This window comes from Trichosurus vulpecula, chromosome 1 (assembly GCF_011100635.1).
Source record: "Trichosurus vulpecula isolate mTriVul1 chromosome 1, mTriVul1.pri, whole genome shotgun sequence".
Taxonomy (NCBI): Eukaryota; Metazoa; Chordata; class Mammalia; order Diprotodontia; family Phalangeridae; genus Trichosurus; species Trichosurus vulpecula.
In genome coordinates this window covers 57717894-57745769 of record NC_050573.1, presented here as the reverse complement: position 1 = coordinate 57745769, position 27876 = coordinate 57717894, and the positions used below count along the sequence as shown (strand labels likewise).

Here is a 27876-nt window from a genome sequence, read left to right as displayed (position 1 = left end):
AGCCTACATCCTTTCAAGAAATATAGAATGTACATGTATCCGTACTTACCAAATATGTGCAAAATCAGTTTAGGGGAGGAACTCACTAACCATTGGAGAGAATCAGAAAAGGCCTCATGGGTTTCACTTCCTATCCAGCAAAATGGGAACGAATGCAAAGGATGGGCATTGTCAATGTTGGTTGGGCTGTGGAAAAACAGGCCATTGGTGGAAATGTGAATTGATCCAGCCATTCTGGAAGGCAATTTGGAATTATGCTTAAAAAGGTGATTAAAAGCTCCATACTTGTTGACCCAGAAGTTACACTACTAGGCAAGAGTGTCAAAGACAGGAAGAAAGGAACCATATACTCAAATAATCATAGCATTTTTTTTGTGGTAGTAAAGTACAGGAAACAAAGCAGATGCCCATTAATTGAGGACGAGATAAATAAATTGTGATACATGGACATAAAGGAACACTACTGCATAAGAAACAATAAATATGAAGAATTTCAAGTAGCATAGGAAGCCTTACAAGGAACTGTTGCAAAATGAATTAAGCAGAACCAAGAAAACAATATAGATAATGACTACAACAGTGCACGTCGAAAGAACTATAAGAAAAACCTGAATTCTGTAATTATACAGACCAAGCTTCCTGCTCTCTGCCCCTGCCAGAAAGAAATAAGAAACTGTACCTCTCTCCCTTCTTTACTGAGGTGGGAATTATGGGTATGCATATACCATCACACTTGGTTGATGCATGGTTAAGTTTTACTGAAGTGCTCTTTTCTCCTCTTTTTAGTTTTTCAGCACAAGGGACAGCCCTCTGGAAAGAAGAATGGAAAAACAAAAGATCTTAATAAAAATGTTAAAAGAAAGGGCCACATGTAGGAGGTGGTGTTTGTGATGACTTTTGAAGGAAACCAAGGATTCTAAGAGGCAGCAATGAAGGACAGTATTCAAGATATGAGAGACATCCTGCATCCCAAAGAGATCATTAAAAAAAGAGAAAAGGACCCACACGTACAAAAATATTTATAGCAGCTCTTTTTGTGGTGGCAAGAACTGGAAATTGAGGGGATGCCCATCAACTGGGGAATGGCTGAACAAGTTGTGGTATATGAATGTAGTGGAATACTACTGTGCTGTAAGAAATGATGAGCAGGCAGGTTTCAGAAAAACCTGGAAAGGCATGAAATGATGCTGAGTGAAGTGAGCAGAACTGGGAGAACATTGTACGTAGTAACAGCAACATTGTGCATTGACCAACTTTGATAGACTTAGCTCTTCTTAGCAATACAACGATCTAAGATAATTCCAAAAGACTCATCATGGAAAATGCTATCCACATCCAGAGGAAGAATTATGGTATCTGAATGAAGATCAAAGCATACTATTTTCTTATTTTTTCTTTCTTTCTTGTGTTTTTCCCCTTTTGTTCTAATTCTTCTTTCACAACATGATTAATGAGGAAATATGTTTAATATGATTGTACACGTACAGCCTATATCATCTTGGGGAAGGGAGGAAGAAAAAAAAGTACTCTAAGCAATTTGCTCACAGCAATTCTTTATGTTCGGTGATCATATTTTCTTAGTATGTTACTTGGTACCCTAATTCCAGGTGGGAAACTGAGGCTCAGAGTAGTCCTAGAGATAGCATGTTGTGGGGGAAATATTACTGGATGATTTGGGAGCCTGTGTCGCTTGAATAACAAATACGTTATCTCATTGGTAGTACAAAACACCAAATATGTACAAAAAGAGAATGACTATAATTTCTTAAAATCAGTTTTCTGCTAAAAAAAAAAAGATACTAGAGACATTTTGTGAAAAAAATTTGGAGACAGGAGATGGACTGTTGCATATGAGGAATGTGAAGAAATCTACTGTACGTTGACTAAACCATGGAGTACATGAAGTGGGAAATGTACGATAAGCCTGGAAAGATGAGTGGTAAAGGGCTATAAACGCCAAATAGAAAAGTGTGTGTTTGGGCCTAGAGATGATAGGGAGGCACTGGAGTTTATTGAGTGACATGGTCAGACCTATGCTTTAGGAATATATTTTATTATTTGAAGTATCCTGTGATCCAGTGACCCTGGCTGGCCTCCCAGCTGTTGCTTGAACAAGACACTCCAACTGCCGTTCCAGGCATTTTCATGGACTATCTCCCATGCCTGGAACGCTCTCCTTCCTCATCTCCATCTTCTGGTTTCCTTGGCTGCTTTCAAGCATTCTTTCTTTCTTTATCTATTTTTAGTTTACAACATTCAGTTCCACGAGCTTTTGAGTTTTAAATTTTCTCCTCCTCCCCAAGACAGCATATAGTCTGATATGGGCTCTACATGTACAGTCATATCAAACATATTTTCACACTAGTCATGTTGTCAAGAAGAATTATAACCAATGGAATGAACCATGAGAAAGAAGAAACAAAACAAAACAAAAAAAGAGAGAGAACAAATGGTATGCTTTGATCTGCATTCAGACTGCATAATCCTTTCTCTGGATGTGGATAGCATTTTCCAACATGAGCCTTTTGGAGCTGTCTTAGAACTTTGCATTGCTGAGAAGAGTCATGTCTATCGAAGTTAGTCATCACACAATGTGGCTATAACTGTGTACAATGTTCTCCTGGTTCTGCTCCCCTCACTCAGCATCCATTCATAGAAGTCTTTCCAGGTTTTTCTGAAGTCCACCTGCTCATCATTTCTTATAGCACAATAGTGTTCCATTACATTCACATACCACAACTTGTTCAGCCATTCCCCAATTGATGGGCATCCTCTCAATTTCCAATTCTTTGCCACCACAAAAAGAGCTGCTGTCAATATTTTTGTACGTGTGGGTCCTTCTCCCATTTGTATGATCTCTTTGGGATACAACCTGGCTGCTTTCTCTCTTCTACAAGAAGTCTTTCCTGAGGATCCCTCTTCAATCTAGTGCCTTCCCTCTAATGATTTCTTCCAATTGATCCCTTACATAGCTTATTTGTACCTCAGTGTTTGCTCGTTCTTCCCCCCATCAGACTGTGAACTCCTTGAGGTAGGGATTGTTTTCTGCTTCTCTTTGTATCCCTAATACTTAGCACAGTGCCTGGCACATGGTAAGTGCTTAATAAATGTCAATGGTCTGACTAGTAGTACGTTGTGTCCAGGCTCCTGTTTCTCTAATTTCTCCTGTCCAACTGGTCTAAAGTATGATTCCATGGCAATATTGTCCTCTTTGCCCTTCCAGTGATCTTCATCCTAAAGCTCTTTACCATGCTTTCTCAACCAGCTTCCTAGATTCCTTCATCTAAGTTTACCTTCTTACTATATAATGCTCACACACATTTTATTTCTTCAATACCTTTTGAAATCCAAGAAATCTGTCCCACCTAATCCCAGACTTCTGGGTAGGAGCTAATACTAATAAAAGTTCTCCTGTCACCCATTCTGGCCTGGAAATTCCTTCACATGTCTGACAAGTATCTCTTGTGCTTTCTGCTGTCCCAGTGAAGATGACAAATAGCTGGTCCCCCATGGCTGTCTTATTTCTAGAGGATTTTGGCTCCCATTCCCAGGAAAAAGTAAAAAACAAAAACAAAACCAAAAAGTAAGCATGAGCTCCAAGCTTCATGGATTTATAAAACATCAGAACTGAAAGGGATATTAGAACATAGACTATGAGAGCTGGAGCACCCACTGGAACATAGAATATGAGGCAGAGAAGTGGGACAGTGGCTAGTGTAGTGGCTAGAGAGGGGTGAGGAAGACCTGAGTTCTAATCTTACCTTAGATAATGACTAGCTGTGTGACCCTGGGGCAAGTCACCTTCCCTCTTATGAGCCTCAGTTTCCTAATTTGTAAAATGAGAGGGGTGGATCAGATGGCCTCTAAGGTTCCTTTTAACTCTAGACCCTTTATCAGAGCTGGGAGGACCCTAACAACACAAAATGGCAGAGCTGGGAAGGTCTTGACTACGTGGAAAGTCAGAGTAGGGCAGGCCCTTAGAAAGTAGAATAGACTCTCTAAGCTGGAAGAGGATTGAAGGATTGATTACCTCATCCAACCCCGTCATTTTACAGGTAGAAAATTTTAGAGAAAAGAAGGACTTGTCCAAGGTCCTATAGCAAAGTTACTGAATGGGCCCAGACCAACCCAGTTGTGCTGATTCCTGGCCCAGCACGCTTTCCACCACATAGAGGCAAAGGGCTTAGATGAGGATAAATATTAGGGCAGGATTTCCTGGTGTAGGATCCCCAGTGGCTGTAGAACATCCTGCCCTTCCTCCCCACACCAGAGCCTCTTCCTCCCTTTATCTGTTCCCCTCCTCTTTCCCTAGCCCTGTCAACCCATAAGCAGCTGCCTGGATCGGGGACACCTGTGCCTTGCTGAGGCCTTCAGCTGCTGGGTGTGCAAAGGTGAGGGACTGGTCTGATGGTGGGGACTGAGGAGGGCTGAAGAGCTCATGTCACAGTTGGGTTCATCTTGTTTGGTAGGCTGCAGAGATGGGGGGCTGGATGAAATGTCCTCCACATTCCCTTCTAGTTGTCAAGTTTTGTGATTCTGTGAGAATGATTCATTTGGAGAGGTGGTAAAGAGGACTGGTTTTGGAGTCAGAGGCCCGGGGTTCAAATCTAGATTTTGCCACTTACAACCTGTGTGTCCTCGGGCAACTCAATTTCTCTTAATATTCAGTTTCTTTACCTTGAAATCAAGGTGTTGGGCTAGATGGCCTCTCGAGTCCCTCCTAGCTCTATACCAATGATCCTATGACTGCCCTAGACCCCTTGGGCTGGGGGAGGGGAGGCGTTCCCACAATGGGGAGCCTAGAAACCCCAGTGCTTGGCAGGCCATGTAGGAAACAGGCAAATAAAAGACGGAAACAGCATAAGCCATCTCTATTCTCTTCCTCCTCCTTGGAGCCTGAGAAGAGCCACAGATGGAGGTGGGGGTGGGGATTGGGATTGGGGGGGAGGAATAGTGGAAAGAGAACTGGATTTTAGAGTTTGAGGATCTAGTGTCAAGTTCAAGCTCTCCTATTTAGAAGCTATGAGATTCTGGACCAGTAATGTCCCTTCTGCACTGTTGTGGTTTTTTTTTCCCACCTGGAAAAGTCAAGGGTAGAGAACGGACTAAATCAGTAGTCCTCAAACTTTGCTCTCAAGAATGCTTTATACTCCTAAAAATTATTGAGGACCCTCTCAAAGAACTTTTGCGTATGTGGGTCATGTTGATTGATATTAGCTATTAAGAAACGTAAATGTCTTAGTATTATCATGAAAATAGTTTTGACCTTGCAGATCCCACCTTAAAGGGTCTTGGGAACCTCAGGAGTTCCTAAACTATACTTTAGGGAGAACTGGACGAGATTATTTCTAAAGACGCTCCTAATGAGGAAGGCAGGGCAGAATGAAGAGGGAGAAAGACATTGGAAAGGATGAAGTCACAGGAATTTATCACCAATAGCATGAAACCTGGATTAGGGACTAGGAAACTGTCCAGGTCTTTGACAGAGATGGGGATATCCAACCAGTATGGCTCAGCCTGTCTCTCCTTCCCCCTCACCCCCCACCCTGCCACCCCTACTAACAGAGATGCCAGGAGGCTTTGTCTGCCAGGGCACCAGCTGGGCAGGCTGCAAGAAAACAAGAGTATATCAGGAGCTGGGTCCTTGTCACAGATGCCCAGTGTGCCAGCACAGGGCAGGGGCTGAGCCCGTACCCTCTCTCCCCTTCATGCTTGGCTGCTATAATCTGAGGATCTCCAGGCACTGTACTCCAGGGTTAGGATCTGTTGAGGACCCTCCTCCTCCTTGGAGCTGAGGATAGTGGATGGTGGATGTTCCCCAGGCAGGGCCTCCCTCCACAAAATTTCAGATGCCTGTCTGATCTGTGGGCAAAAGGCTGTTAAGCCCAGTGGGTCCTCAGAGGTCTACAAGCCAAGATCTCTTCCTTAGGTGGAGTCTCACTATCCTCCTGCATAGACCTTGGACCATCCCCAAACTACTGTACTTTAAAGGATCCCAGCAGGGACAGAGAAGCCCAGGCTAGGGGTTAGCAGGGGTCACCTTGCTAGTACTAAGGACTCTTGGGTGTTCAGTCCCTTGAGAATTTCAGAACGCTCAAATCAAGAAGCAGTTATCCCCAGTGGACTTAAGTGGACTTAAGGACAGGGAGTGTTTTGTGTTGTCCCTTGTGTCTAACTCAGTCCCTTGAATATAGAAGGTGCTTAAAACAATTTTTGATGGATTGCCAATCAGTAAACAAGCATTCAGCAAGCGCCTACTATGTGCCAGACACTTTTCTAAGCATTGCGGGCACAAAGAAAGGCAAAAACAAGTCCAGCCTCAAGGATTGTAATGAAAAAACCTTTGCCTTCAATGAATATTTTAATAGGGTTCTATGAAGAAAGTGTTTATCACGTGCCTCCTATGAGATAAGCTATAAGAGAGCCAAGTTCCCTCCCAGAGGAGACCGCAGCCTTCTTGAGAAGGTAAGTCCTTCGAGATTCAGCCCAAGCAACATCATCTCTGGAAGCCCACCCTGATCATTTGTCCACACTGCTCTCTTCTTCCTCCAAGTTCAGAACAGTACAAGGGCAGCCTGCATGGGAAAGGCTTGCCTTGAATCCATATCATATGAGAATCAGCTGAAGAAGCCAGAGTGCTCTAGCCTGGAGAAGAGACAACTCTCAAGGGAGGAAGGACAATTGTCTTTGAGAATCAGAAGGACTGTCATGTGATTTGCTCTTCTTCATCCCAGAGGGCAGGACCAGCAGCCTAGTGGTGGGATCTTAGGAGGAGGACGACATTGGAATTTGCAAAGAAAGAATGTGTTCCACTCCACCACACTGTCTCCTCAATCACGTACTTGCAGAGCTGGACGAGGCCTTAGTCTAATCCAACTCCATCCTGTCATGGTGAAGGATACAACATGGTGTAACAGAAAGAACCTGGAACTTGGAATCAGAACATCAGGGTTTTAATCCCAGACCTGCTACTTACTGGCTGTATGACCTTAGGCGAGTCACTATGTCCATTTTGTAAACATGATCTGCAACCTGGAACTCAAAGGATTGAGTACCCCAGGGCGTGGTTGGGATTCCTTGCAGGCCCTGGTGCAGGTCTCCGTGGGCATGTGCCCTCCCCTTTCTGCTTTGAGGGGCCTCCTTCCAAGTGGCAATATCCCCACCTTGGGTGGAAGAAGCTCTGGCTAAGCTGGGTTGATTCCAGCTGGCACCTTGGAAGGGCAGAACCTCATCTGGGGAATGGAGATGCTGCTGTGAATCAGGGGGTGAGGTGCCCAGGCCTGTGCCCACCAGCCAGTGACTGCTTGACTGCCAGATGAAGAAGAGTCATTGGGAGAGAATTCTTCCACACCCTTTGCTATGGCCAGCTGGCATTGTTTGAACCTCAGGCGAGCTTCATCCTGACTTGGAGCATAGACATAGCACAAGAGAATGGCAAGGGTCCTAAGATATCACTGAGTAATCTCCTTCATTTGACAAATGGAGACACCGAGGTGCTTAAAAGATCTGCCAGCAGAGAGCCACCTCTGGAAGGTGCTGCCAAGGTGAGAAGGATTCTAGCGTGACCCTGAAGACACAATGAGCTCACATTCCAAGTGAAGTAAGAAAAGCCTCATTGCCAGTAGGCAGGGCCACTAGGTGAGAAACCCTTTGGTAATGCAGCAGAGTCTCCATTTGCCCTCCATCAATAAACATCCCTGAAAAGCACAGAGCAGGGATTACAATTACTCCTATTTGTATAATGCTTTACAATTTATCAACTGCCCTCTCCACAGTAACCTTGGGAGCAGGGCAGCCTAATTTTACAAATAGGGAAACTGAGACTCTGAGAAGGAGAAGTGACTCGCCCAAGAGAACCAACCCAACTAGTGCTGAGGTCCAAAATAGCTATGTTGTATTGACAGTATTGATAAAGTACTTACTTTTTGCCAGGACTATTTGACATAGGGAGAAACTGAGGCTAAAGGCAGAACCTGCTTCCAGTCAAGCAGCAACTTGTTTTAGGACCAGAACTAGAACCCAGGTCTCCTGCCTCCCCCTCCAGGGCGCTTTCCCCTCCCTAGGCTCTCTTTTGATGTACCCTGCCCTGAAGGAAGTAACAAGTAAGTGAACCCAGTGCTCCCAAGGGAGGGGCTGGTTGCCAGGTGAATGCTGAGGCTGAGCTGTTCTCCGAGGTTTGCATCATTTCTGCCTGGCACACAAAGCTTTCAGGCACAGGCATGCACTGCCCGCAGACTCTTGAGCCAAGCACGCTGGGCCTCCAGGCTGGCCCCAACTTCCCTTTTCAGCCTTATCTCCTCTTGCTCCCTGCATCCTTCCTCCTCTTTCCCAGCATGCCAGAAGGCCTCATGCTCAGCTCCCATCCCCTCCTGGCTTCCAGGGGACTCCCTGGCCTTTAACGTCCCTTCCAGCCGCAGAGCTCTTCCTCCCCTTTAAGGCTTAACATTTGAGTCACCTCCAAAGGAAGCCTTTCCAGGTGCCATCCCTGCCCCCAGCAGCCTCTCTGTTTCCCAGTGCATTTGGCTGGCCCTTTCTTTATGAACTTAGCACAGTGTCCCTCGCCATCTCCTTTGCTTCACGTGTTTCACATACACCTACATGTGTACAAATTGTTTCCCTTGTCCCTCCTTGAGGGCAGGGACTGTCCTTTAAGGTCCTGGTATCCCCAGAGCCCAGCACAGTACCTCCAATACAGGCGCTGGGTCTAGGATTTCACTGACAGAGAAAACTCCCAAATGAAGAAACTCCTTTTGACCACGCATTCTGGGACTTTCTCTGCAAGGTGCCTGGGGGGAGAGGACGCCTTGACACCCAGTCTGCAGGCACAACAGTTCCTTCTGAGTGCAGCCAGAAAACCAGTAAATTGGAGCTGGGAAATATTTAGCAAGAAAAAAAATACAATAAGACGTAACACTAATACGTAGTTCTCAAAGTCGAGATGTGGCCCACAGTGATCCTATATCTTTTTCAGTGGTCCCATTCCTACTTGAGTACTGATACCACTGGCCTAGCTAAATTAAATGACTTGTCCGAGATCTCACAGACTGTGTGTGAGAGACAGGACTTGGACCCTGGTCTTTGGGGTTATAAGGCCAGTTTCTTTATCCTCTACTATAGTACCATCTACCTCCTTTCCCATTGTTAGACTTTCCTCTTAAAATGACTTTGTATCATTTGTTTATACTCTGTATTTACCTACCTGTGTTCAGGTTGTATCATCCCCCAGGAGAATTGAAGCTCCTTGAGGGCAGGGCCAGTTTTATTTTTGTCTTTGTAGCTCTAGCTCCCAGCAAAGTACCCTGTACATCCTCTGCCAGTTTTGTGATCTCTCCATTGTGGGTATTCTCTCCCAAGATGAAGATCTCAGCCTATACCATGTAACACCAGGGTGGGTCTCGCCACCTCAGTCAGGGGTCTGCTCAGCCCAGGATATTAGGAGTCTGCCTATGAAGCAGGTATTTTAACCCTGAGTGACAGACCTGGCTTCCCTGCTGACTAACCTTATCTCAGTTTCCTCCTCTGGAAATTGAGGAAGGTTGAACTGAATGGTTTCTAAGATCTCTTTCAGCTTCTCTAAACTTGTATGATTCTAAATCTGGGTTGGCTCCCTGGAGGATTGAGGAGAGAGGAGTCAGTGGAGGAAGGGACAAGTGGAAATGTTGGGAGGAGAAGAGAAGCAGTTTGGGAAGGGAAGGAAGAGGTCATTTGTGGGGGTTGCTGAATGGATTTAAGTGGCAGTGGGGGTGGGGAGGCCACCTCTGATCTGTCTGGCTCCTTCTAACTATATCCTATGGCCTAATATTGATTCAGGCTCTTTTATGGTGAGCACCCTGTAACTTGGGAGCTCTTACAGGCTCTGGACCAGGCCTGGGCTTAGGGATGTGTGTCTGTTAAGATGATGAAATAAAATAAGGAATGAAAGAGGGTTGATGGAATCTCAGAGCTGAAGGGGACCCTCTGAAGCTATTTAATCTGACTTTTGTCTGACCCTTCTTTATCTCTGACCCTTTCCCTCCCCATGGGCACTCTCTTGTCCTCCCCTTGTCCTCTGACTTCTTCCCCTCTGATTCTCTCTCTCCTCCCCTCCTTTGTCCTCTAACCTCTTCCCTACTATCGTCCATCAAGAGCCCCTCCTCTCCCGCCAGGTCCTCTGACCACCTCCCTGCTGCCTTTTCTCCTCCCACCTCCCCTCACTTGTCCTCTCAACATTCTCAGTCCCCTAACTCCCACTTCTTTCCCCTTCCCTTTTTCCCTCTTCGGGGACCCTCTACATCTCTCCCTCCTCTCTTTCTCTTTTCTCTCCATTGACTTCCTCCCTCCTTCCTCTTCTCCTCTCCTATATCTTTCTCAAGTGACTTTCTCCCTCAACCTCTCCTTTCTGACCTCCTTCTCTCTTTCCCTCTCCCTTCTGATCCCTCTCCTCTCTCTAGAGACTCTCTCCTTCCTGGCTACTCCTCTCCCTTCTGACCTCCTCTCCTCCTTCCTCTCTTTCCCCCTCCCCGCTGATCCTTCCTCTCTTTCCCCGTCCCCTCTTACCCCCTTTTTCCTTTCTCTAGTGACTCCTTCCCTCTTTCCTTCCTTGTCCTCCCTCCTGCCCTCTTTCCCTCCCTCTCTTTCCCACTCTCCCTCCTGCCCTCCTCCCCCTCCCCGCTGATCCTTCCTCTCTTTCCCCGTCCCCTCTTACCCCCTTTTTCCTTTCTCTAGTGACTCCTTCCCTCTTTCCTTCCTTGTCCTCCCTCCTGCCCTCCTTCCCTCCCTCTCTTTCCCCCTCCCCTCTGACTCCTTTCCTCTCTGACCCCCCCCTTCCCCTCTGAGCGCCCTCTTCTTTCTCTAGTGTCTCCTCCCCTCCTTCCCCCCTTTCCCCACCCCTCTCCTGTTAGGCTTCCTCCTCAACGATCCCCTCCCCACTCCCTTTTCCCTCTTTCCTTCCTCCTCTAGGTTTCTCCCCTCCCCACCTCCCTCCTGGCTCCGCCCCGCCCCGCCCTTCTCCCATCAAGGCTCCGCCCCTCTTCCACGTCACTTCCTGGGGGGAGGGGGGACGGGCGGGGGAGCCGCGGCTCCTCCTCACCTCCACATCCGCCGGAGCGGTGAGGACTAGGCGAGAGCGGCTGGATCCCGGAGCCGAGCGGAGCGGGCCGGGGGCGGGATCGGGGCCAGGCCGGGCATGGAGCGCGGGGCCGGGGGGCGCGGCGGGGGCGGTGGCGGCGGCCCGGAGCGGTAAGTGCGGCTGAGCCTCGGGGGCTGGCTCCCCCCTTCCCCTCCCACAACGGTCCTGCGGGGTGGGGGGGGGGGAGGACCAGGCCGAGGGCTGGGGAGCGGGGCCGGACCTGACGGTTTCCCGGGCTGGGGGCGCGAGGCCTGGCCGCGGAGGCTGCCCCGGGACGGCCCTGCGGCCCCGAGGACACGCACGGAGTGGGAGAGTGAGTGTGACACGGACAGACAGACGGGGGCGGGGGGGCGACGGGGACGGGGCAGGACTCCCCCCCCCCCCCGCGTGTCCCGGCGACAGGGCGAGGTGGGACACACACACACCCGTAAAGCCCCGAGTGCGCGACCCAGGAGGGATAGGGGTACGCTCCCCGTGGGACAGGGAGACCCCCCGGGCTGGGGATCGTCCGCCCACAGCGTTCGGACCCCGTGGGCCCCTCCCTGGATCCCCAGCGCATAGCGTGGTCTGCCTGGCACACAGTGGACGCATAATAAATGCTTATTGCCTAGCTGGCCTGGAGGCCAATCCGGGCTGAGTGTATCACAGGGTGTGTAAGGCAGCTCACCGGTGACAGGCTCCTTGTGGGACAAGACACGGCTTGGAGAGTCACTGCGTAAGATGAGGCGCTCCTCGTGTGACTTTGTGTGTGAGACACGGCGTGCGTGGAGCCCCGTGGGGGGCGAGACACCAACTGTGACCAGGACGTGGCTTATGTGCTAGAAACTGGGATTCTTCTAAAGTCACCCCCCCCCCCATGCCCCGGGATCCCCTAGAAGCTGCCGGTTTGCGCTTAAAGAGCTTTTCAGCACCAGGCCCCTTCCCACCTGGGCAGTATGGGCTCCAGCTGCAGCCCTCCTCGAACCCCTCACCTCTGCCCCTTGGCTTCCCAGGGCCCCCCAGCTGCTAGTGCCTTCTTGCTCCCTGAGATGGCTTTCCTTCTGCTCCTTAGATATCTTGTACCAGCCCTATTAGAATGTAAACTCTTTGAGGGCAGGGACCAGCCTAAGTTAGCACAGTGCTTCTAGATAGAGAGCCTTTAAAGAAATGTTTGTTGACTGACTAGGAGATGCTGCATTTGTGTGGCCCTGTGAGTGTCACAGGATGTGTGATCCAGCGTGATTGTGGGGTGGACACTGTGTGGGACACTCACGGTGCAGCAATCAACACATGGCTGTGTGTGACAGACGCTGTATCATGAGACATTGTGTGTGTCCGTGTTGGTGTGTGTGGTACAGGGAGCTATGCAACAGACAGTGTGAATGACCATATTTGTGTGTGTGTGTGTGTGTGTGTGTGTGTGATCCACACACTGGGCAACATTCATTGTTTGAACAGACACAGAGCTTGTGTGACATTCTCTGCCTGCACCCAGCCCTGTGCGCGGATCCCAGGGTGTTGTGCAGTAGACGCCGGGAGCTTGTGTGCCAGGCTGTACAGCATACAACATATGTGATACACAGCGTGTGGACAACACTGGGCATGCGACAAACACACGGTGGGATGGTACATGCATATGGAACAGTTGTCCAAGGAGATTGTTTGTGCCAATTGCTCTGTATAAGAGACAGACTCTAGGAGACGGCGTATGTGACTGAGAGTGTAAAACTGACCAGGAAGTTGTATGTGATTGTGAGACATTGAGAGCGAGTGTGTGGCTGGGAGACTGTAAGAGAGAATGAGGAGAGGGGGCTTGTGGGAGAGACTTCATAGGGGATACTTTAGGGGCTGTATGACACAGAAAAGACTAAGTGACATCACAGGAGTGACACTATATAACAGTATGTGGGAGACATAGTGTATAGTAGGAGAGGCAGGTGTGTCCAAGGGGGGTGTGTGTGTGATGTTCTCAGTGTGTCTAAGAAGTGCAGTTCACAGTATGCATGAACTCTGGACACAGTATATATAAGAGGTACAAGGTATGTGTGGTGTATGGGTGAAACAGGGATACAGCCTGTGAGATTTGTGTATATCATGTGAAGGGTGTGTGGTGAGGGGGAGGTTGTGGGCACCTCTGTATGTGTGGGAGAGAGGCCCTGTGTATGCACCTGTATGGGGGTGAGAGTGTGTGTGTGTGTGTGTGAGAGAGAGAGAGAGAGAGAGAGAGAGAGCCCTAGGTGTGGGACTGCACGGGAGCAGGAGCTCTTTGCAATCTTCATGGCCAATTGTATGAGGAATAGCGATCAGTGTTTCTGGTGTGTGTGCATGAGAAGGAGGTGTATGTCGTGTGTGTGGGTGCAGTGCATGCGTGTGAGAGATACACATGTAGAAGAGAAATCTCTGTCAGTGTTTGCATGTGTGTTTGAGGAAGTACGTCCGTGTAAGGAAAGTGACTTCATCTCTGTGCAACTGCAAGCATGTGTTCTCAAGGATATAGCTCTGTGGGAATGAGGGTGTGCATGTCTACTATATCGTGGAGAGTATAATGTATCAGACATCTGGGGGTGCAGTGTGTTTGGGGGCAAATATCTCTGTCAGGTAAATGCAGCAGATATGTCTGCTGGCCCAGGACATACTTCCTTTCTTTGTGGGAAGCCCTCCCTTCTTTGTGCTGATTGTTTTATGGGCACTTGGGAGGGTCTGTAAACAACAGGCATTGCTTGATTTGGAAAGCTGAGGCAGGAGGGTGTTCCCCTAGCTCAGAGCCCCCCTCCCAGGAGTTCCCATACCAGCACTTAGTGCTGCTCACAGGCAGGGGCATCCTGAGTGGTGGATGTGCCGTCAGAGGACCTGGGTTTGAATCCTGTCTCTGCCACTTAATTGCCTTTGTGTTCTCTAGCAAGTCACTTTCCTTTGGAATTCAGCTTCCCCTTCTGTCATAAGACCTCTTTTAGCTCTAAAGCCTCTGTTCTTATGCTCCTAACCAGTCAGAATCACCCACAGATTCATTCTTACTCTTTCCTGTATGCCAGGTCACATCTTCCTCCTTTCCTTCCCCTAGATTTCCTTATAGTCTCCTTGTGTGGATGGTGAATGCTTCTGGATTCCTTAAAAGTCCTGCCAGAGCCACCAGGGTGAGAGACAAGAGCCAAAGAGCTCTTGCTTCTCCCTGGGGTTGGGCTTTTGAGCAGCATGGTGGGTCCTTTTGGACACTGTTCTCACGGCCTCTTCTCTTCCTCCTTTACTCCACAGGCCTTCCCTAGCCGGAGCTTGGAGGAGAACGGCCCGGGGGCCCCTTATGGCTGGACTCGGACCACTATGGTTCCTTGTCCAGCTCTCCTAACAGGTACTTTCTACAGGGTGGAGGCTGAGGGGAAGCACAGCACGGTCTTTCCCACTTGTGTTTTGGAAAACAAAAAATAAAAAGCAAATTCTGCTTTGAAGACATTGTATCCCCCAGAACTTTGGGCAGCGCAGCCTTGGATCTGGGGTCGTCCCTCACATAAGTGTGACTCCCTCTCCGCCATGAACGGCCTATCCATCAGCGAACTCTGCTGCCTCTTCTGCTGCCCACCCTGTCCTGGTCGAATCGCAGCCAAATTGGCCTTCCTGCCTCCAGAGCCTACCTACTCCCTTGTGGCCGAGCCTGAGCCAGGTTCCAGTGGAGGGGGCTCCACCCCGGGGCGGGGTTCTGGGGGGGCCCTGGGCCGCTGGAAATTGCACCTGACGGAGCGAGCTGACTTCCAGTATACACAGCGCGATCTAGACACGACTGAGGTCTTCTTTACCAAGAGCAGTCGGGGGAACCGCATTTCCTGTATGTACGTCCGCTGTGTGCCAGGGGCCAGGTAAGTGTCCTCGAGGAAGCCTTGTAACCTTTCTGTGTGAGGGAAGTGACTTCAAGATTGGCTTTGGGGTCTTCTCTGACCATTTGGAGTTTCCATGGAACTGGCTTCTGCTTTAAACCCTCATTGAAGGGGTAGGTGTATGTGTGTGTTTTAAAACATTCAGTTTGAACATTTCTCTAAAATCTTGTCCTAACAACAAGCCTGTGAACTATGAGTAGTGCACGTAGGGTTACCTCACTCTACGTGTGAAGAAACTGTGAGGCCCATGGCTAGTGATTACCTGAGCCAGGATGAGGGTGCCCAGAAAGGCCTGGGCACCTGCTTTTCTGGTCAGAAGCTTGTGAGGTGTGAGGAGGACTTGACAAGTGGCATCTGGCCTGGCCCTGTGATGGGGGCACCAATTAAGCATAGCATTAGTCAGTGTTTCTATTAAAAGATGTGTGTCATTCATCCAAGGCATTGGGGCTCTGGTGGCCTTTCTCTGTCATTCCTCTCCACCCTCTTCCCTGTGCCCCTTCAGGCGTTGTTTCCCGCTTTGGTACAGGATGGATGTGGCCTGTATTGAGGGAATCTGCTCTGTGGGCATTTTCTAGGAGGAGAGGGACACCCTGGGGGCCCATAGTTTGTTTCATTGTGTGTGTGTACTACTGTATGGCATTGGAGCCCAGTCAGGGAACAGAGAGGCTTGGATTTTGGTCCTGGGCAAATCCCTTACCTTCTCATAGCTCGTAGTTGGTGGGTGAGCTAAGGCTAGGTGCCCAAGTTCAAGGCTGGGAAGTTCTTGGTGATTACTGGTCATTTTTAAAGCACTTTCTATTTTGCACAGTCAACAAATTTGAGACTGTTGTTCAGGGCCTTTTATGTAGGGGACTCACACTCCAATGCAGTGAAAAATAGGTATAATACAAGGTTGAGGAGATGAAATTGGCCTGAGAGCCAACCAGGAAGGCCTGAGTTTGAGTCCCCTTCTGGCACATTCTGGCTGGGTGACCCTGGTCCAATCATTTGATTAACCACTCAGGGCTCCAGGCAGCTCTCTCAGACACTAAGGTGCAGAACTGACCATACCAATGATCTCACAGGGGCCAGCCCCATCCCTACAAGGGAGACTCTGATGGGGTAGAAAAGAAATACAAATAAATGATTCCAAGAAAATATAAGGAGAAAGATCGCTTTTCCTGGGGGTAGTAGAGTAGGTTTTGTGGAGGAGGCAGCCCCCAAACTGAGCCTTCAGAGAACAAGGAAGTTTTGCCAAGCAGCAGTAGGGGGAGATGGTGTCCTAGGCATGAGGCATTTGGGAATGCATGGAGGTCAGAAAAGGAAGGGATAAGAGATATGGTCCGGGAACAGCTGGTAGGGAGCAGCTTGTGTGGCTGGAACGTTGACTGGGGAAAGAGGGGAGAAACACATTGTAGAGGCCCTTACATTCCAAGCCAAGGGGTTAGGTTTGATCTTACAGGCACAGGGAGCCACCCAGAGTTCTTGAGCAAAGGAGCGACACAGAACTAGTCCTTAGAAAGATCATTCACAGCTGTGCTGAGACCTGGAGAGGCCAGGGACTTGGAGAGAATAGGACACATTTGTGCAACGTTTTATAGCTCTTATATCATTTGAATCTCACGGTAACCTTGTAAAGTCACGTACCAATTGTAGTGCAAATATTCCCATTTTAATAGTGGAGCAAACTAAGGCTTAGCGAGGTCAGGGTCAGGGGCCAAACCAAAACTAGAGCTAGGTCTTCTCCTTCCTTCTGATCTAGGGTTTTTTCCACCACATATTTTCCCTTTGTGGGATTGCTTTAAGTCCTTGGCAGGCAGTTCTGTGGGTGCCAGTCACATTCCTTCCAGAGCAGACTCCAGCAGCAGCCCCTAACCTTGGCACGATACGCCCCTTCGAAGAGGCTCTGGTGACGGGCTGCAGTGATGCTGGAGTGCTTTTGGCCATCCCATTCTTAGACCTGCCCCCAGCATTGGTCCTAGCCAGTTGGCTTTGACCCCAGGAGCCAGAGAAAAAGTCCAGCCTGATTGGGGACAAAAGAAACAAGACACAGGGAAGAACACTGGGTCCCAGATAGGGCACTGGCACCTTCCGGGGTGTCATAGACTCCTTGGGCTTCTTCCTTCTCTTTCTCATAGTTGGTGCTGAATCAGTGTTGGTGGAACTGAATTGGCAATATGGAGAGGGGAGCTGGCAGGGAGTCTGGACGGTAGATGCTCATGGCGACAACTGAGAGAAGGCAGTGGATAGGTTTGGGCCAGCGGTATTTAGCTCAGTCATATGTGTGCGTGTGCCTGTGCCATGTGCGTGTGCATATGCGCAGATAATCCATGCCTAAGTAGCTAGCTGGTGGGACCTGGAGCAGCAGACCTGCCTTCTAATCTCAACTCTGCCACTTCCTGGCTATGGGAGTTTGGGAAGTCATGTAACAACCTCCTAAACTGTAGGGATATTTGTACTATCTCACAAGAAAGTGAGGTGGCCTGGAAATTGGAGTTGTTGATGCTGATAACCAGCAAGCATCTGGATGTGGGGGAGCGTGTCTGAGCCAGCCACCTCCTGACACCCACCAACTGCCCCTTGGGTTTGGTTAGCGGTGTTTCCTCCCCCGCTGCCTACCCTTTTAAATGCTTATTCTCCTTGGGACCCTTAAGAGCTAAAAGTGCTGAAGGGAAAGAGCAGCCGCCAGAGAAAGTGAAGATGTCTTCGTCTTCGCGTAGATTTTGGAGGCACTGAGGTTAGGTGGGTGGTAGGTCTGCTCTGCTCCAGGCCGCCGCTCTCCTGAGGGGGAAGAGCCTGCAGTGACCAGGACTCACCGTCCCCTCTTCTCATCCCTGCCAGGTTCACGGTTCTATTCTCCCATGGCAATGCAGTGGACCTGGGCCAGATGAGCAGCTTCTACATTGGGCTGGGCACCCGCATCAACTGCAACATCTTCTCTTATGACTACTCAGGCTACGGGGTGAGCTCAGGAAAACCCTCAGAGAAGAATCTCTATGCCGACATCGACGCTGCTTGGCAGGCTCTTCGGACCAGGTGAGTGTGTGCATGATGGGAGCTCCTGTGAGGGAGAATCCCCCTCTGGAGTGGTGGGAAGAAGAAGGCACCCACCAGCTCCAGATCTCTGAGCAGAGCCAGGATAGGGCTGCATGGCCAGGAACACCACTCCCTGGCACTCTGACTCTCAGCTTGCATAGTGGGTCAGAGTTGCTGAGGAGCAAACTTAATGATTTGCCCAAGGTCAAACAGCTAGTAGCTAGCTAACTTCAGATTTGAACTCAGGTCTTGTGATTGGAAATCCAGTTCTTTTTTCACTACACCATTGTTTCAACAATCTGGCTAGCAACTGTTGTGGGGGTGAAAGACCAGCACAAGCCCAACAACAAGAACGATGCCAAAGCCCAGGTTCTTTTGGTCTGCTTCACTAAGGAAAGCAACGTTAAGAGGTTAACAAGCTTACTTTAATTCAGCATACAAATACCAGTCACTTAGTTCAGAGGAAAAAGCCAGCACCCTGAACTTCAGAGCAAATACAAACAAATTACAAACATCGACAGACAGACCAAATGCAGTTCATAGTTACCAACATCCAGGTTCAGCGAAGGAGCTCATAACAAGGGCCGGCCCAGAGTCATGCATGCCACCATGGCTGTGAGTAAGAGCTCCAAAAAAGAGAAAGCCAACCCCTATTTCAGGGTCAAGGGTGAGTCACACATGCGACTCACCCACGTGATCTAAAATAGTCACAAAGAGGCAACTTAAACCCATGTGGTCTAAAAGCCTCTGATGTCCCAAACATGTCACTCAAACGCATGTGTAAACTAGGCCCTCCCCTGAGGCAAGGAGGTCACCAAGGACTCCCAAATCTAATCAAGGAAACAAAGGCCAAACTTTTCAAGGGCACTTGGTTGAACTGAGTGCTAAGAGCCCATTTTGTTTACCAACACAACCATGCTGCCTCTTGTCCTTTCTCTGTCCACCCTTAAGGCCATTTTAGCTAGCTGGCCTCTCTCCCAGCCCCAGATTGCTGGGTACTGCTTCCCAACCCCCATGCTGTGTCCTAGCCATGCTGGTCTCACTGTCTCCCTTAATCACCAGGATCATCCTGACCCCCTTTCCCATCTTCCCTTGCCCTCCAATGCTCTCCATCCTGTCTTCTTCCAAACCCTACCTGACCTCAAGTTGGGCCCAAGTCCTCCCTCTTCCATGAACTTGTCCCGGACCGTACCAGCCTATATTGTGTTGTCCTCCTTCTCTCCCTCGCTGGCTGTGGGACGTTGGCAACTTACTCTGGATCTCATTTTCTGGCTCTCAGTTTGGGTTAGGTGATCTCCAGGATCCCTCCTTGAATCTGTGTTGTGTATATGTGAGAAAAGGAAAGGTACCTTGGGGCTGGAGAAGGACAAATACCATTTCCATTTTCAAAAAAGAAACTAGAGTTTGCAAATGGTAGGCCAGAAAGCCTGACTTCCTGATTGCCTTTGGGTTCTGGAAAAGTTCTAGAATGTATTGTTAAATTAAATATACTAACCATAGTAAAACCATTGCTAGTGGACATCTAGAAAAGAAATCTTTTATCACAGAGAACCAGAATGGGTTCATCAGTCAATCAACAAGCAGTTATTAAGCACCTGCTGTGTTCCAGGAAAATGAAAATTCACAAATGAGACAGTCCATGCCTTCAAGAAGCTTACTTTTTACTAGAAGGAAGAAATGAAGGATATCTATATCTCCCCTTCCTTATATTTATATACACGCACATACACATAGACAAATGTATGTTGATGGGGCGAAGAGTGTACTCACAACTGAAGGAAGCAGGAAAAGTCTCTTGAAGGAATTAGCCCTTGTGCCAAAGAGCCTGAAATTCTAGTTCCAGGACTTCTGAAGTCCCAGGAGTTCCAAGGCAAGGAAGGAAGGTATTCCAGGTATTGTGGCCATCCCCAGGAGAAGCTAGAAATGGCACATCCCATAGATCAAACAGCACATGGGCCTGTTTGGCCAAGTAGAGCAGGTGAGGAAGGGGGTAAAATATAATCAGTGTAGGCTGGCCCAGTAGAAGAGATGGTTAGGGATCCTAGAGACTCAAGTCTGACATGGCTGGGTAGGAGGAAACAAAAGATGGGCCAGATAAGGCAGCTTTGAGCTAGGCAGTTTGTGACCTAGACTCAGGGAAGTAGTTTGTCTTGCCCTTCCCAGTAGCAATGGTAATGTTTATTATTCTTCAAGTAGATGGTGGAAAATGGTGGCTGGAGGATTGTGCATTTGATGGCAGGACAGTTGGTGAGATGCCTGTACTGTCTAGGTTCTGGTGTTCCACTGGGATGTGTGGCTGGGCTAGCTCTTGGGCTGGGGCTGGCTGGCTAGAGGGTTTGAGGGGAGGTTTTTCTTAGCTTCCCATTCATAGATGGAGCAGCTCTCCTGAGTTCCCAGACTTGGGTTGGGGGCAGGGTTTCTGGAGGTCCTGATGGGCGTGGCTTCTGGTGGTGAGAGGAAGATGACATCGGGGCAGTTGGTACAATACTGGACTAACTTTATTCCTTTTTCACTGCTTCCCAAACTGATCAATCAGGGGAGGCTTAGGGGGAATCGAGCAGGGCATTGGACAGAGTCTCTCTTGGAAAAGATGGAGAGATGCAGGCCAGGTGACAATAGTCAGATGGGTTTAGAACTGGCTGAGGCTTGACGTCGGTCTGAAGGGCAGTTCAGGTGGGGCTTCTCATCTGTTCTTAGACCTATGGTGTTGCACAGTTTCAGCAGTTCCTTAGATAAGAGCATGTATGGCATGTTCATCATATTTGTGGGTGACAGATCTGGGAGGGGCAGTGAGCACCCTGCATGACACAGTCAGGTGATCCTGACAAGCCAGGACAGTGGGTGGAATTACACAAGATGTAGCCTAGAGATAACGATAAAGCCTTTTACTTGGGTTCAAAAAGTCACCTTTTTATTGTACTGAATGAAGGAGGGGCATGGCTGGGTTACATCTGAAGATGATGTGCAGATTTTAGGGCACTCTGAGCAGCCAGCAGCATTAGTGCAGCCTCAGACTGCCTTGGGAGAGATGTGGGGTCTAGGACCAGGGAGTTCACGGTCCCCTTGGCCTTGGCCCCCTGTCAGACCACATCCTGGAGTACTGGCTTCACTTCTGAGTGCCACATTTGAGGAAGAGGATCAATATGCCACAGGAAGGTGAATGGCCTTGAATGCAAATCTGTCGAAGGAACGGGGGTGTTTAGACTTACCCAGGATGACATGGCTGCCTTCGAGGATTTGGACGGCTGTTTGTCAGAGGAGGGAGCAGCAGCTTAGAACCTGAAAAGAGGCCAGCAGGCCTCCCATGAGAGCTGTCCCCATGAGAAATGGGCTGACTCAGGAGGGTCCCACTTGGAAGGACAGTGGAGAGGGGATCTGCCTTGGGTGTGGGGGGCCTAGATGGCCACTGAGATCCCTTCCACCCTCCAGCTGGAGGACAGGGTCCCCCCCCCACCCCAGGGCAAGGATTCTTTTTTCCTTAGGCTAGGAATTCAGCCTGAGCACAGACTTGGTGGTGGAGTCAGCACACCTAGAGCTTTAGAGCTGAAAGGGGAGCAGTGCAGTAGAGTAGTCGGAATAGTCAAGAAGCCTCAGTCAAATCCTGCCTCTCACCATGTGACTGACCTGCCGACTGACTGTGGGCAAATTGTTTTCTGTCGATGAGCCTCAGTCTCACCAGTAAAATGGGAGTGATGGATAATAATCCCTGAGGTTCCTGCTCACAGGGCTGTTGTGAGGCTCAGGGGAGGCAATGCACTTTGCACACCTCAGAAATCAGCCTGCCTGTCAGTGGTTTCTCTCATTATTTTCATTGGCATCATAAGGACTTACAGATATATAGACCAACTCCCTCATTTTTTTCAAAGCAGGAAACTGAGGCCCCTAGAGAAGTAACCTGGCCTAAATTTCATATGTAGTCAGCAAGGCTAGGACTTGAACCCAGGGCTTCCCTTCCACTTCTCTCCCTCTCTCTCTCTACCACAGTGTTTAATGAAATCTTTGCAGGAAAAGCCAGCTTCCAGGGCATGGTCAGGGCTAGTAGAGGGGAGGAATCAGCTGACCCAGCCGTGAAGAGGCTGCTGCCAAATGGCCACCAGAGTCACACCTCCCCCTCCCCATGGGGAGCCACCCCAGGTTGTTTGTTCATAGTCTAGGCCCAGCCTAGGTTCCCAAAGTGGGCAATACCACCCCCTGGGGGGCACTGGAATGATTGGGGGGGGGGAGCAGTATTTTTTTAAATGATGCAAATTTCAAAAAAGCCATTAAAGGGTTAAAGAAAGTAGATTTCCAAGGGGCCACTGAGTAATTTTTTGTAAAGGGGGCGATAAGCCAAACAAGTTTGAGAATCTCTGCTGTAGACGAACCCAGATTTGGAGTTGGAAGGATTCCGGACAGCCATCTAGCTCAGCCCCTTCATTTTACAGGGTAACCCAGGTTGTAAATGGGAGGGAGGACTGGGATTTGAACCCAGGATCTGTGCCTTTAAACCCATTGTACTGGCTTCCCTGTGCAGCCTTTACGAAGGAGAAAAGGCCATGGCCGATGGTAGAAAGACTGTCCCAGTTGAATTTAGGAGGTCTGGGTTTGGACCCCGGCTGTGCTACTCCCTGGCTGTGGGATGTTGGCAGCTTACTCTGGATCTCATTTTCTGGCTCTCATTTTGGGTTAGGTGATGTTCAGGATCCCTCCTTGCTCTTGTTTACCGGTATCCAGTATCCCCTGGCTTGGGGGCAGTGTGGGGGTGGGGAGGGGAGCAGAAGAACCCAAGCTAGTCAGGTTCCTGCTTTTCCCATGAGCTCCTTTAAGGATTCCAGATCGATACCTCTTTCTGACCCTCCACTTTCCAATCTCCCCTACCTGAGCCCAGCCTCCATCAGGAACATACCCTGTGCCCTGCCCTTCCTCAGCACCCAACTTGAAGCCTGGAAGTACCCCCGCCCCAACCGGTTCCACTTGCTCCCAGGACCCAAGGGGCAAGGGGTAGGAAGCAGCAGCTGGCGGTGGAGCCTGAGGGCGGACGAGGGTGGGGGAGGCTGGCAAGTCCACTGTTGCCAAGGAAACCTGCTGGGCACCGTTCCTAGGCACCAGCTCACCACCACCACCGTCAGCACAAGTTCCCCCTAAGGCTGTTGTAGTTATGGGGGTGTATATGAAGGGCTGTGAGAGTGGTGCCAGAGCCCAGGCCACACCCCCAGCTGGGAGCTGACTCAGTCATCCAGGAAGAGGTGGCCTGGGCACTCCATCCTTTGTGGGCAGCAGGTGGGCCTAGCCTGGGTGGTTCATCCTCTAAATGGATCTTTAGTCTTTTCCACCCTTCTTGCCTCTTCCTTTTCTTTTGCCCAGCCTCAAACCTTTCTCTTTGGGGACTTGGGAAGAGGGGTGTTGGGAGAGTCTCCCTTCCTTCATCTCTGGCAGGCCTCCTCAGGGTCTTGAGAGATCTGAACAGAAGCTCGAGCAACAGGGCAGGCCCTAGAGTTGATTGTGACCATAAACGGGCATGGTTATTATGACGCTTTACTATGAAGCACTTCCCTTACATTGACTGGAGGTAGGCAGCACCAGCTTTATGATCTCCATTGTATAAGGGAGGTGACCAAGGCCTGAGAGGCGGAGTACCCAGCTAGTGATTAGTGAAGCTGGCCCCTGAATGCCGGTCATCCACAAGTGCCATGTTTTCCCCATTATCTCATTACCACCCTCCATGTAATGATCATCCTTCACATCAGGATTGTTGCAGACTGTCATCAGATTCATTACTGAATTTGGTCCCGAGGGCATTCCTTCAAGGCTGACAAAGTAAGTGGTGTTAGCTTCATTTGGCTGTTGAGAAAAACAATACCTACATAGGGAAAAGGACTTAGCCAAGGTCACACAGTCAGTGCAGAACCAAGACTTGAACCCAAGTCCCAGGACTACAGTTGGGCTCTTTCCACTATATTGTGTAAGTGTTAAAGATAGCTGACTACCCACTCCGTTTATTCAGTGGGGAAAGAAATTAATTTCTCCCAGCCCAGCTGCCTGATGGTCCTCAAGGGCTTTGAGGTCCTTGGAAGAGAGGCTTGGTTACAGGGCTGGGATGACAATATTGCCGCCTGCTGGCGATCCTGGAAGAGGACTAGGCCTTTTCACTGCAGAGCTCATCAGGCTGGCAGTCAGTCCACAAGTGTTTACCGCCCATTTCCCCTGTCCTACACACGAGATACCTGATTATAGAGAACTTGAGTTCTAAAGTTGGAGGTTATGTCAGGGGTGATTTTGCCCAATCTTTCCAACACACAGCTGTCTAAGCTGCACCTAAACACCGCCACTGATGGGAAATGATGGTCTCACGAGGAGGCCACTTCCCTTTTTGACCACTCTATTTGTTGGGGAAGTTTTTCTTTATGTTGAGGTGAAATTTTCTTCCCTTTAATTTCTGCCCAGACATATGCATGAACACCTAACCATAGGAGGCTGCCTGTACCCGTGGGCCCTAACAGCTTTGGCAGAACAAAAGGGCTACAGGTAACGGCAAGGTCATCGTGGATGGCCGGCGGTGAGGGATCGCTTCCCAGAGAAATAGGATTTGAGCCAGCCTTGAAAAGGAAAAGAGGAGGCCCTGCCCCGCCTCACCCCAAGCAAGGATTTGGATGGAGCATTTCCCCACTTCCCTTTTACAGGGCAGGAAGGAACAAAAGGCAGCTTTAATACTTCATGGCTGTGGTGCTAGGCAAATCTGGAAACCTCCCTGAGCCTTGATTTTCTCATCTGTAAAATGGCGATAATAGGGTTGGAAGGAAAGATTTCTTTGTAAACCTTTGAAGCAGAATTCATCGTCATCATCATTAGAGGGAAAAAAAAACTGGTCTTGAGTCTGAAGTACTGGGATTTCTTGCAGCTCTGAAGCCAGCCGTGGGACTCAAGCAGGTCAACCCACCTAGGCCTTTGGAAGGATGTAGCAGGCATAGGCATTGTGGTGCGGCAGAAGGAGCATCCAGTGGGGAATTGGGTTCATATCCTTGCTGGCTGCCTGTGTGACCACGGCAAGTCATTTAGTCTCTCAGAACCTCAGTTTCCTCAAATGGAAAATGAAGTTACCAACACTTGTTATCACGGGGTAGTTGTGTGGCTCTTCATACCCTCAAATGGTATAAAGTATTGTGTGAGATTTAAAACACTCTACAAATGAAAGGGGCAGTACTGTTATCATTTTTCTACCAGAATCCTCTTCTGATGCCTCCTCCTAATATGGAGGTGACCCCGGGCTCTCCAGGGTGATTCCAGCTCTGGCAAGTCTTGCTAAACTGAAAGGCTTCAGGCACAGGGCCGGCTGGCCGCACGTGTGCGTGTGTGTGTGTGTGTGTGTTCACACACATACACCCATGTTCTGTTGGGGCTCGTTACCAGAGTAGCTCCACAATCCCATGCTAATCCCAGAAGGGCTCTGATCTGCATTGGTGATGAACTATTGGTGGGCCCAGATCCTTAAAGTGTGGAGAAGCCAGTGGGATGGAGTGGAAGGGTGCTGGCTTTTGGAGTCCAGAGGGCCTTGTGCCGCTTACTTCCTAGGTGGCCCCCTTTCTGAGCCCCAGCTGGACACAGTGGGTTCCTTCTAGCTCTCAGTCTGTGCTTCTGTTGTTTGGGGGAGGGCAGATCTGGACCCAGCCAATGACTGAGCCACCCCTCTCCACCAGGTATGGCATCAGCCCAGAGAACATCATCTTGTACGGCCAGAGCATCGGAACGGTGCCCACCGTGGACCTGGCCTCGCGCTACGAGTGTGCTGCTGTGGTGCTGCATTCCCCCCTCACCTCGGGCATGAGGGTCGCCTTCCCTGATACCAAGAAGACCTATTGCTTTGACGCCTTCCCCAAGTGAGGGAATTCCCCCCAACAGAGGGCACCTTTGGGGGCGGGCCGGGGGGGACCTGCTTCTTTCCCAGAGAGGTCAACGTTAGATCAAATCCCAGCTCCCGCACCTCAGGAAAATGCTTTGTGAACCTCAAAGTGCTACAGCAATGTGAGCCACGCAAAGGTTGCCAGCCAGGCTGGCATCAAAGCAGAGGAAGGCCCTGCTGGCATCTCCTCCTACTGCAGTGTCCAGCTGAAGAGTCATGCCTCTATAGCACATTAAAATTTCTGGGGGGTGGCAGGCAAGACCCATTTTATAGCTGGGGAAACTCAAGGTCTGGGAGAAATGAATGTCCTAGGGTCACACAGCTAGCATTTGACCCCATAGCTCAGCTGACCTCCAGCCCAGCACTTCTCATTGGGGTGGGGCAGATGAGGTGAGCCAGCATAGGTCAGTGGGAAGCATGCTGGATTTGGGGTCAGAGGACCTGGGCTTCATTTTTCCTCACTTACTATTGAGAGCATTTAACTTGTTGACTTTGAGGACTCTGGAATCCTCTCATTCCTCCCAGCACATCTCGGTTATCCTAACATCATTTCTGCTACCAAAAGACGATTTCCTCAGGGTGGTGGGGAGTAAGAAGGGAGACCTACCCAATAAATCTGGGTATTGAACACCCCCTCCCCCGCCCCACAGTCTAGGTAGAGAATGGGGTGGTGGGATGGTCTGTATGTTGGGGTCCTGGAGGTACCCCAAAACCAAGCCTGACCCTTCTATCCCCCTCCCCACAGCATTGAGAAGGTCTCCAAGATCACGTCGCCTGTGCTGATAATCCACGGCACCGAGGACGAGGTGATTGACTTCTCACATGGACTAGCACTGTATGAGCGCTGCCCAAAAGCTGTGGAGCCACTTTGGGTGGAGGGTGCTGGGCACAACGACATCGAGCTCTATAGCCAATACTTGGAGCGCCTTCGAAAGTTCATCTCCCAGGAGCTGACAAACCAGCGCAACTGAGGCCCCCAGAGAGCCCTCGGGGCAGGATGGGCACCAACAGGCACATGGGCCCAGGGAACCTGTGGAGAGCTTGGAGCCATTGCTGACGAGTGACAACTCACCAGGGTCAGCCTGCTGGAAGATTGGGGAGTGGGGAGGATTCCCCAACCCTGGGCTTGACCTTCCACATCAGGTGCCCATGGCCTCTTCTGACATCCACTCCCCTTCCAGGAGAGGGGAGGGACAGAATGACCCCCATCTTTCTCCCCACAAAGTCCGCAGTGATGACCCCAAACTGCTGCTAACGCTGGGGCTGCCCCCACCACCTGGGAGGGGCTGGGCAATCCAAACCCCCTCCTCTCCTGCTTCCCTTCCCTCTACCAGGACAATAGCAATAATCCATCTGCCAAGTGTGGTAGGGGAGGACCTCAGTGGACCTCATTCTTCCCCACATCCCTCCCCCCAAATCTCAGATTCCTGGGAAGGCAGTGACTGCATGAGAAACACCTGCCCTTCCTCCCCCCACGGCTCTCTCTGCCAATCAGGGAGTATCCTACCGCACTCCAAGCCCCAATGTGGCTCCCTCCCAGCAGGGCCCTTCATGATTTCAGACACCCAAACTCCCCTTTCCCACTCTCCCCAACATGTACAGATATACAGATAGACGGAAATATATCTGCATTCATTTTGGAAGCAAAAACAAAGAAATTAAAGATTTAAAATTTTGCAGTTCCCCTCCCCCCCTTACGCTTCTTTCTGTTGAGCCTCTTTCTTATGGGTCATTTTTCACAGTGGCCGCTGCTCGGTCATCACAACAGGTATGATTATTCCCATCTGACAGATAAGGGAGAGCTCTGCCCTAGGTCACATGCTGGCAGAGCTTGATCTAGAACCCAAGCGCAGGAGAAACTGCTTTTTGTTCTTTGTACCTTTTCTCCCCTTTTCCCTGCCTGTTTTGACTGGCCATCCAAAAATGGTAGCTCATGGATAGGATCAGAGCCCCCTGGCCACACGGGGCCAAGCTTTCTAGAAGTGAGTGTCATTCCCCCGGGGGCGCTTGGTCCAAAGAGCACAGCAACTCTA

The 27876-nt window shown here is 49.8% G+C and overlaps 1 protein-coding gene across 1 annotated transcript; it reads left to right on the top strand.

Moving 5' to 3' along the window:
• Window positions 1-11200: 11200 nt before the first annotated feature.
• ABHD17A (abhydrolase domain containing 17A, depalmitoylase) lies at window positions 11201-27534 on the top strand. Its single transcript, XM_036742227.1, has 5 exons — window positions 11201-11217; window positions 14339-14934; window positions 17773-17967; window positions 25641-25820; window positions 26589-27534. Exons 2-5 carry the CDS (start codon window positions 14612-14614, stop codon window positions 26812-26814), a joined length of 924 nt encoding a protein of 307 aa, XP_036598122.1. The 5' UTR covers window positions 11201-11217; window positions 14339-14611; the 3' UTR covers window positions 26815-27534.
• Window positions 27535-27876: the final 342 nt, after the last annotated feature.

Excerpts from the sequence above, each read along its gene's own strand:
- ABHD17A (XM_036742227.1), top strand. The coding sequence starts at position 14,612 with ATGAACGGCCTATCCATCAGCGAACTCTGCTGCCTCTTCTGCTGCCCA. Across the intron at positions 14,935-17,772 it reads CGCTGTGTGCCAGGGGCCAG|GTTCACGGTTCTATTCTCCC; the intron begins GTAAGTGTCCTC and ends CATCCCTGCCAG. Across the intron at positions 25,821-26,588 it reads TGCTTTGACGCCTTCCCCAA|CATTGAGAAGGTCTCCAAGA; the intron begins GTGAGGGAATTC and ends CCCTCCCCACAG.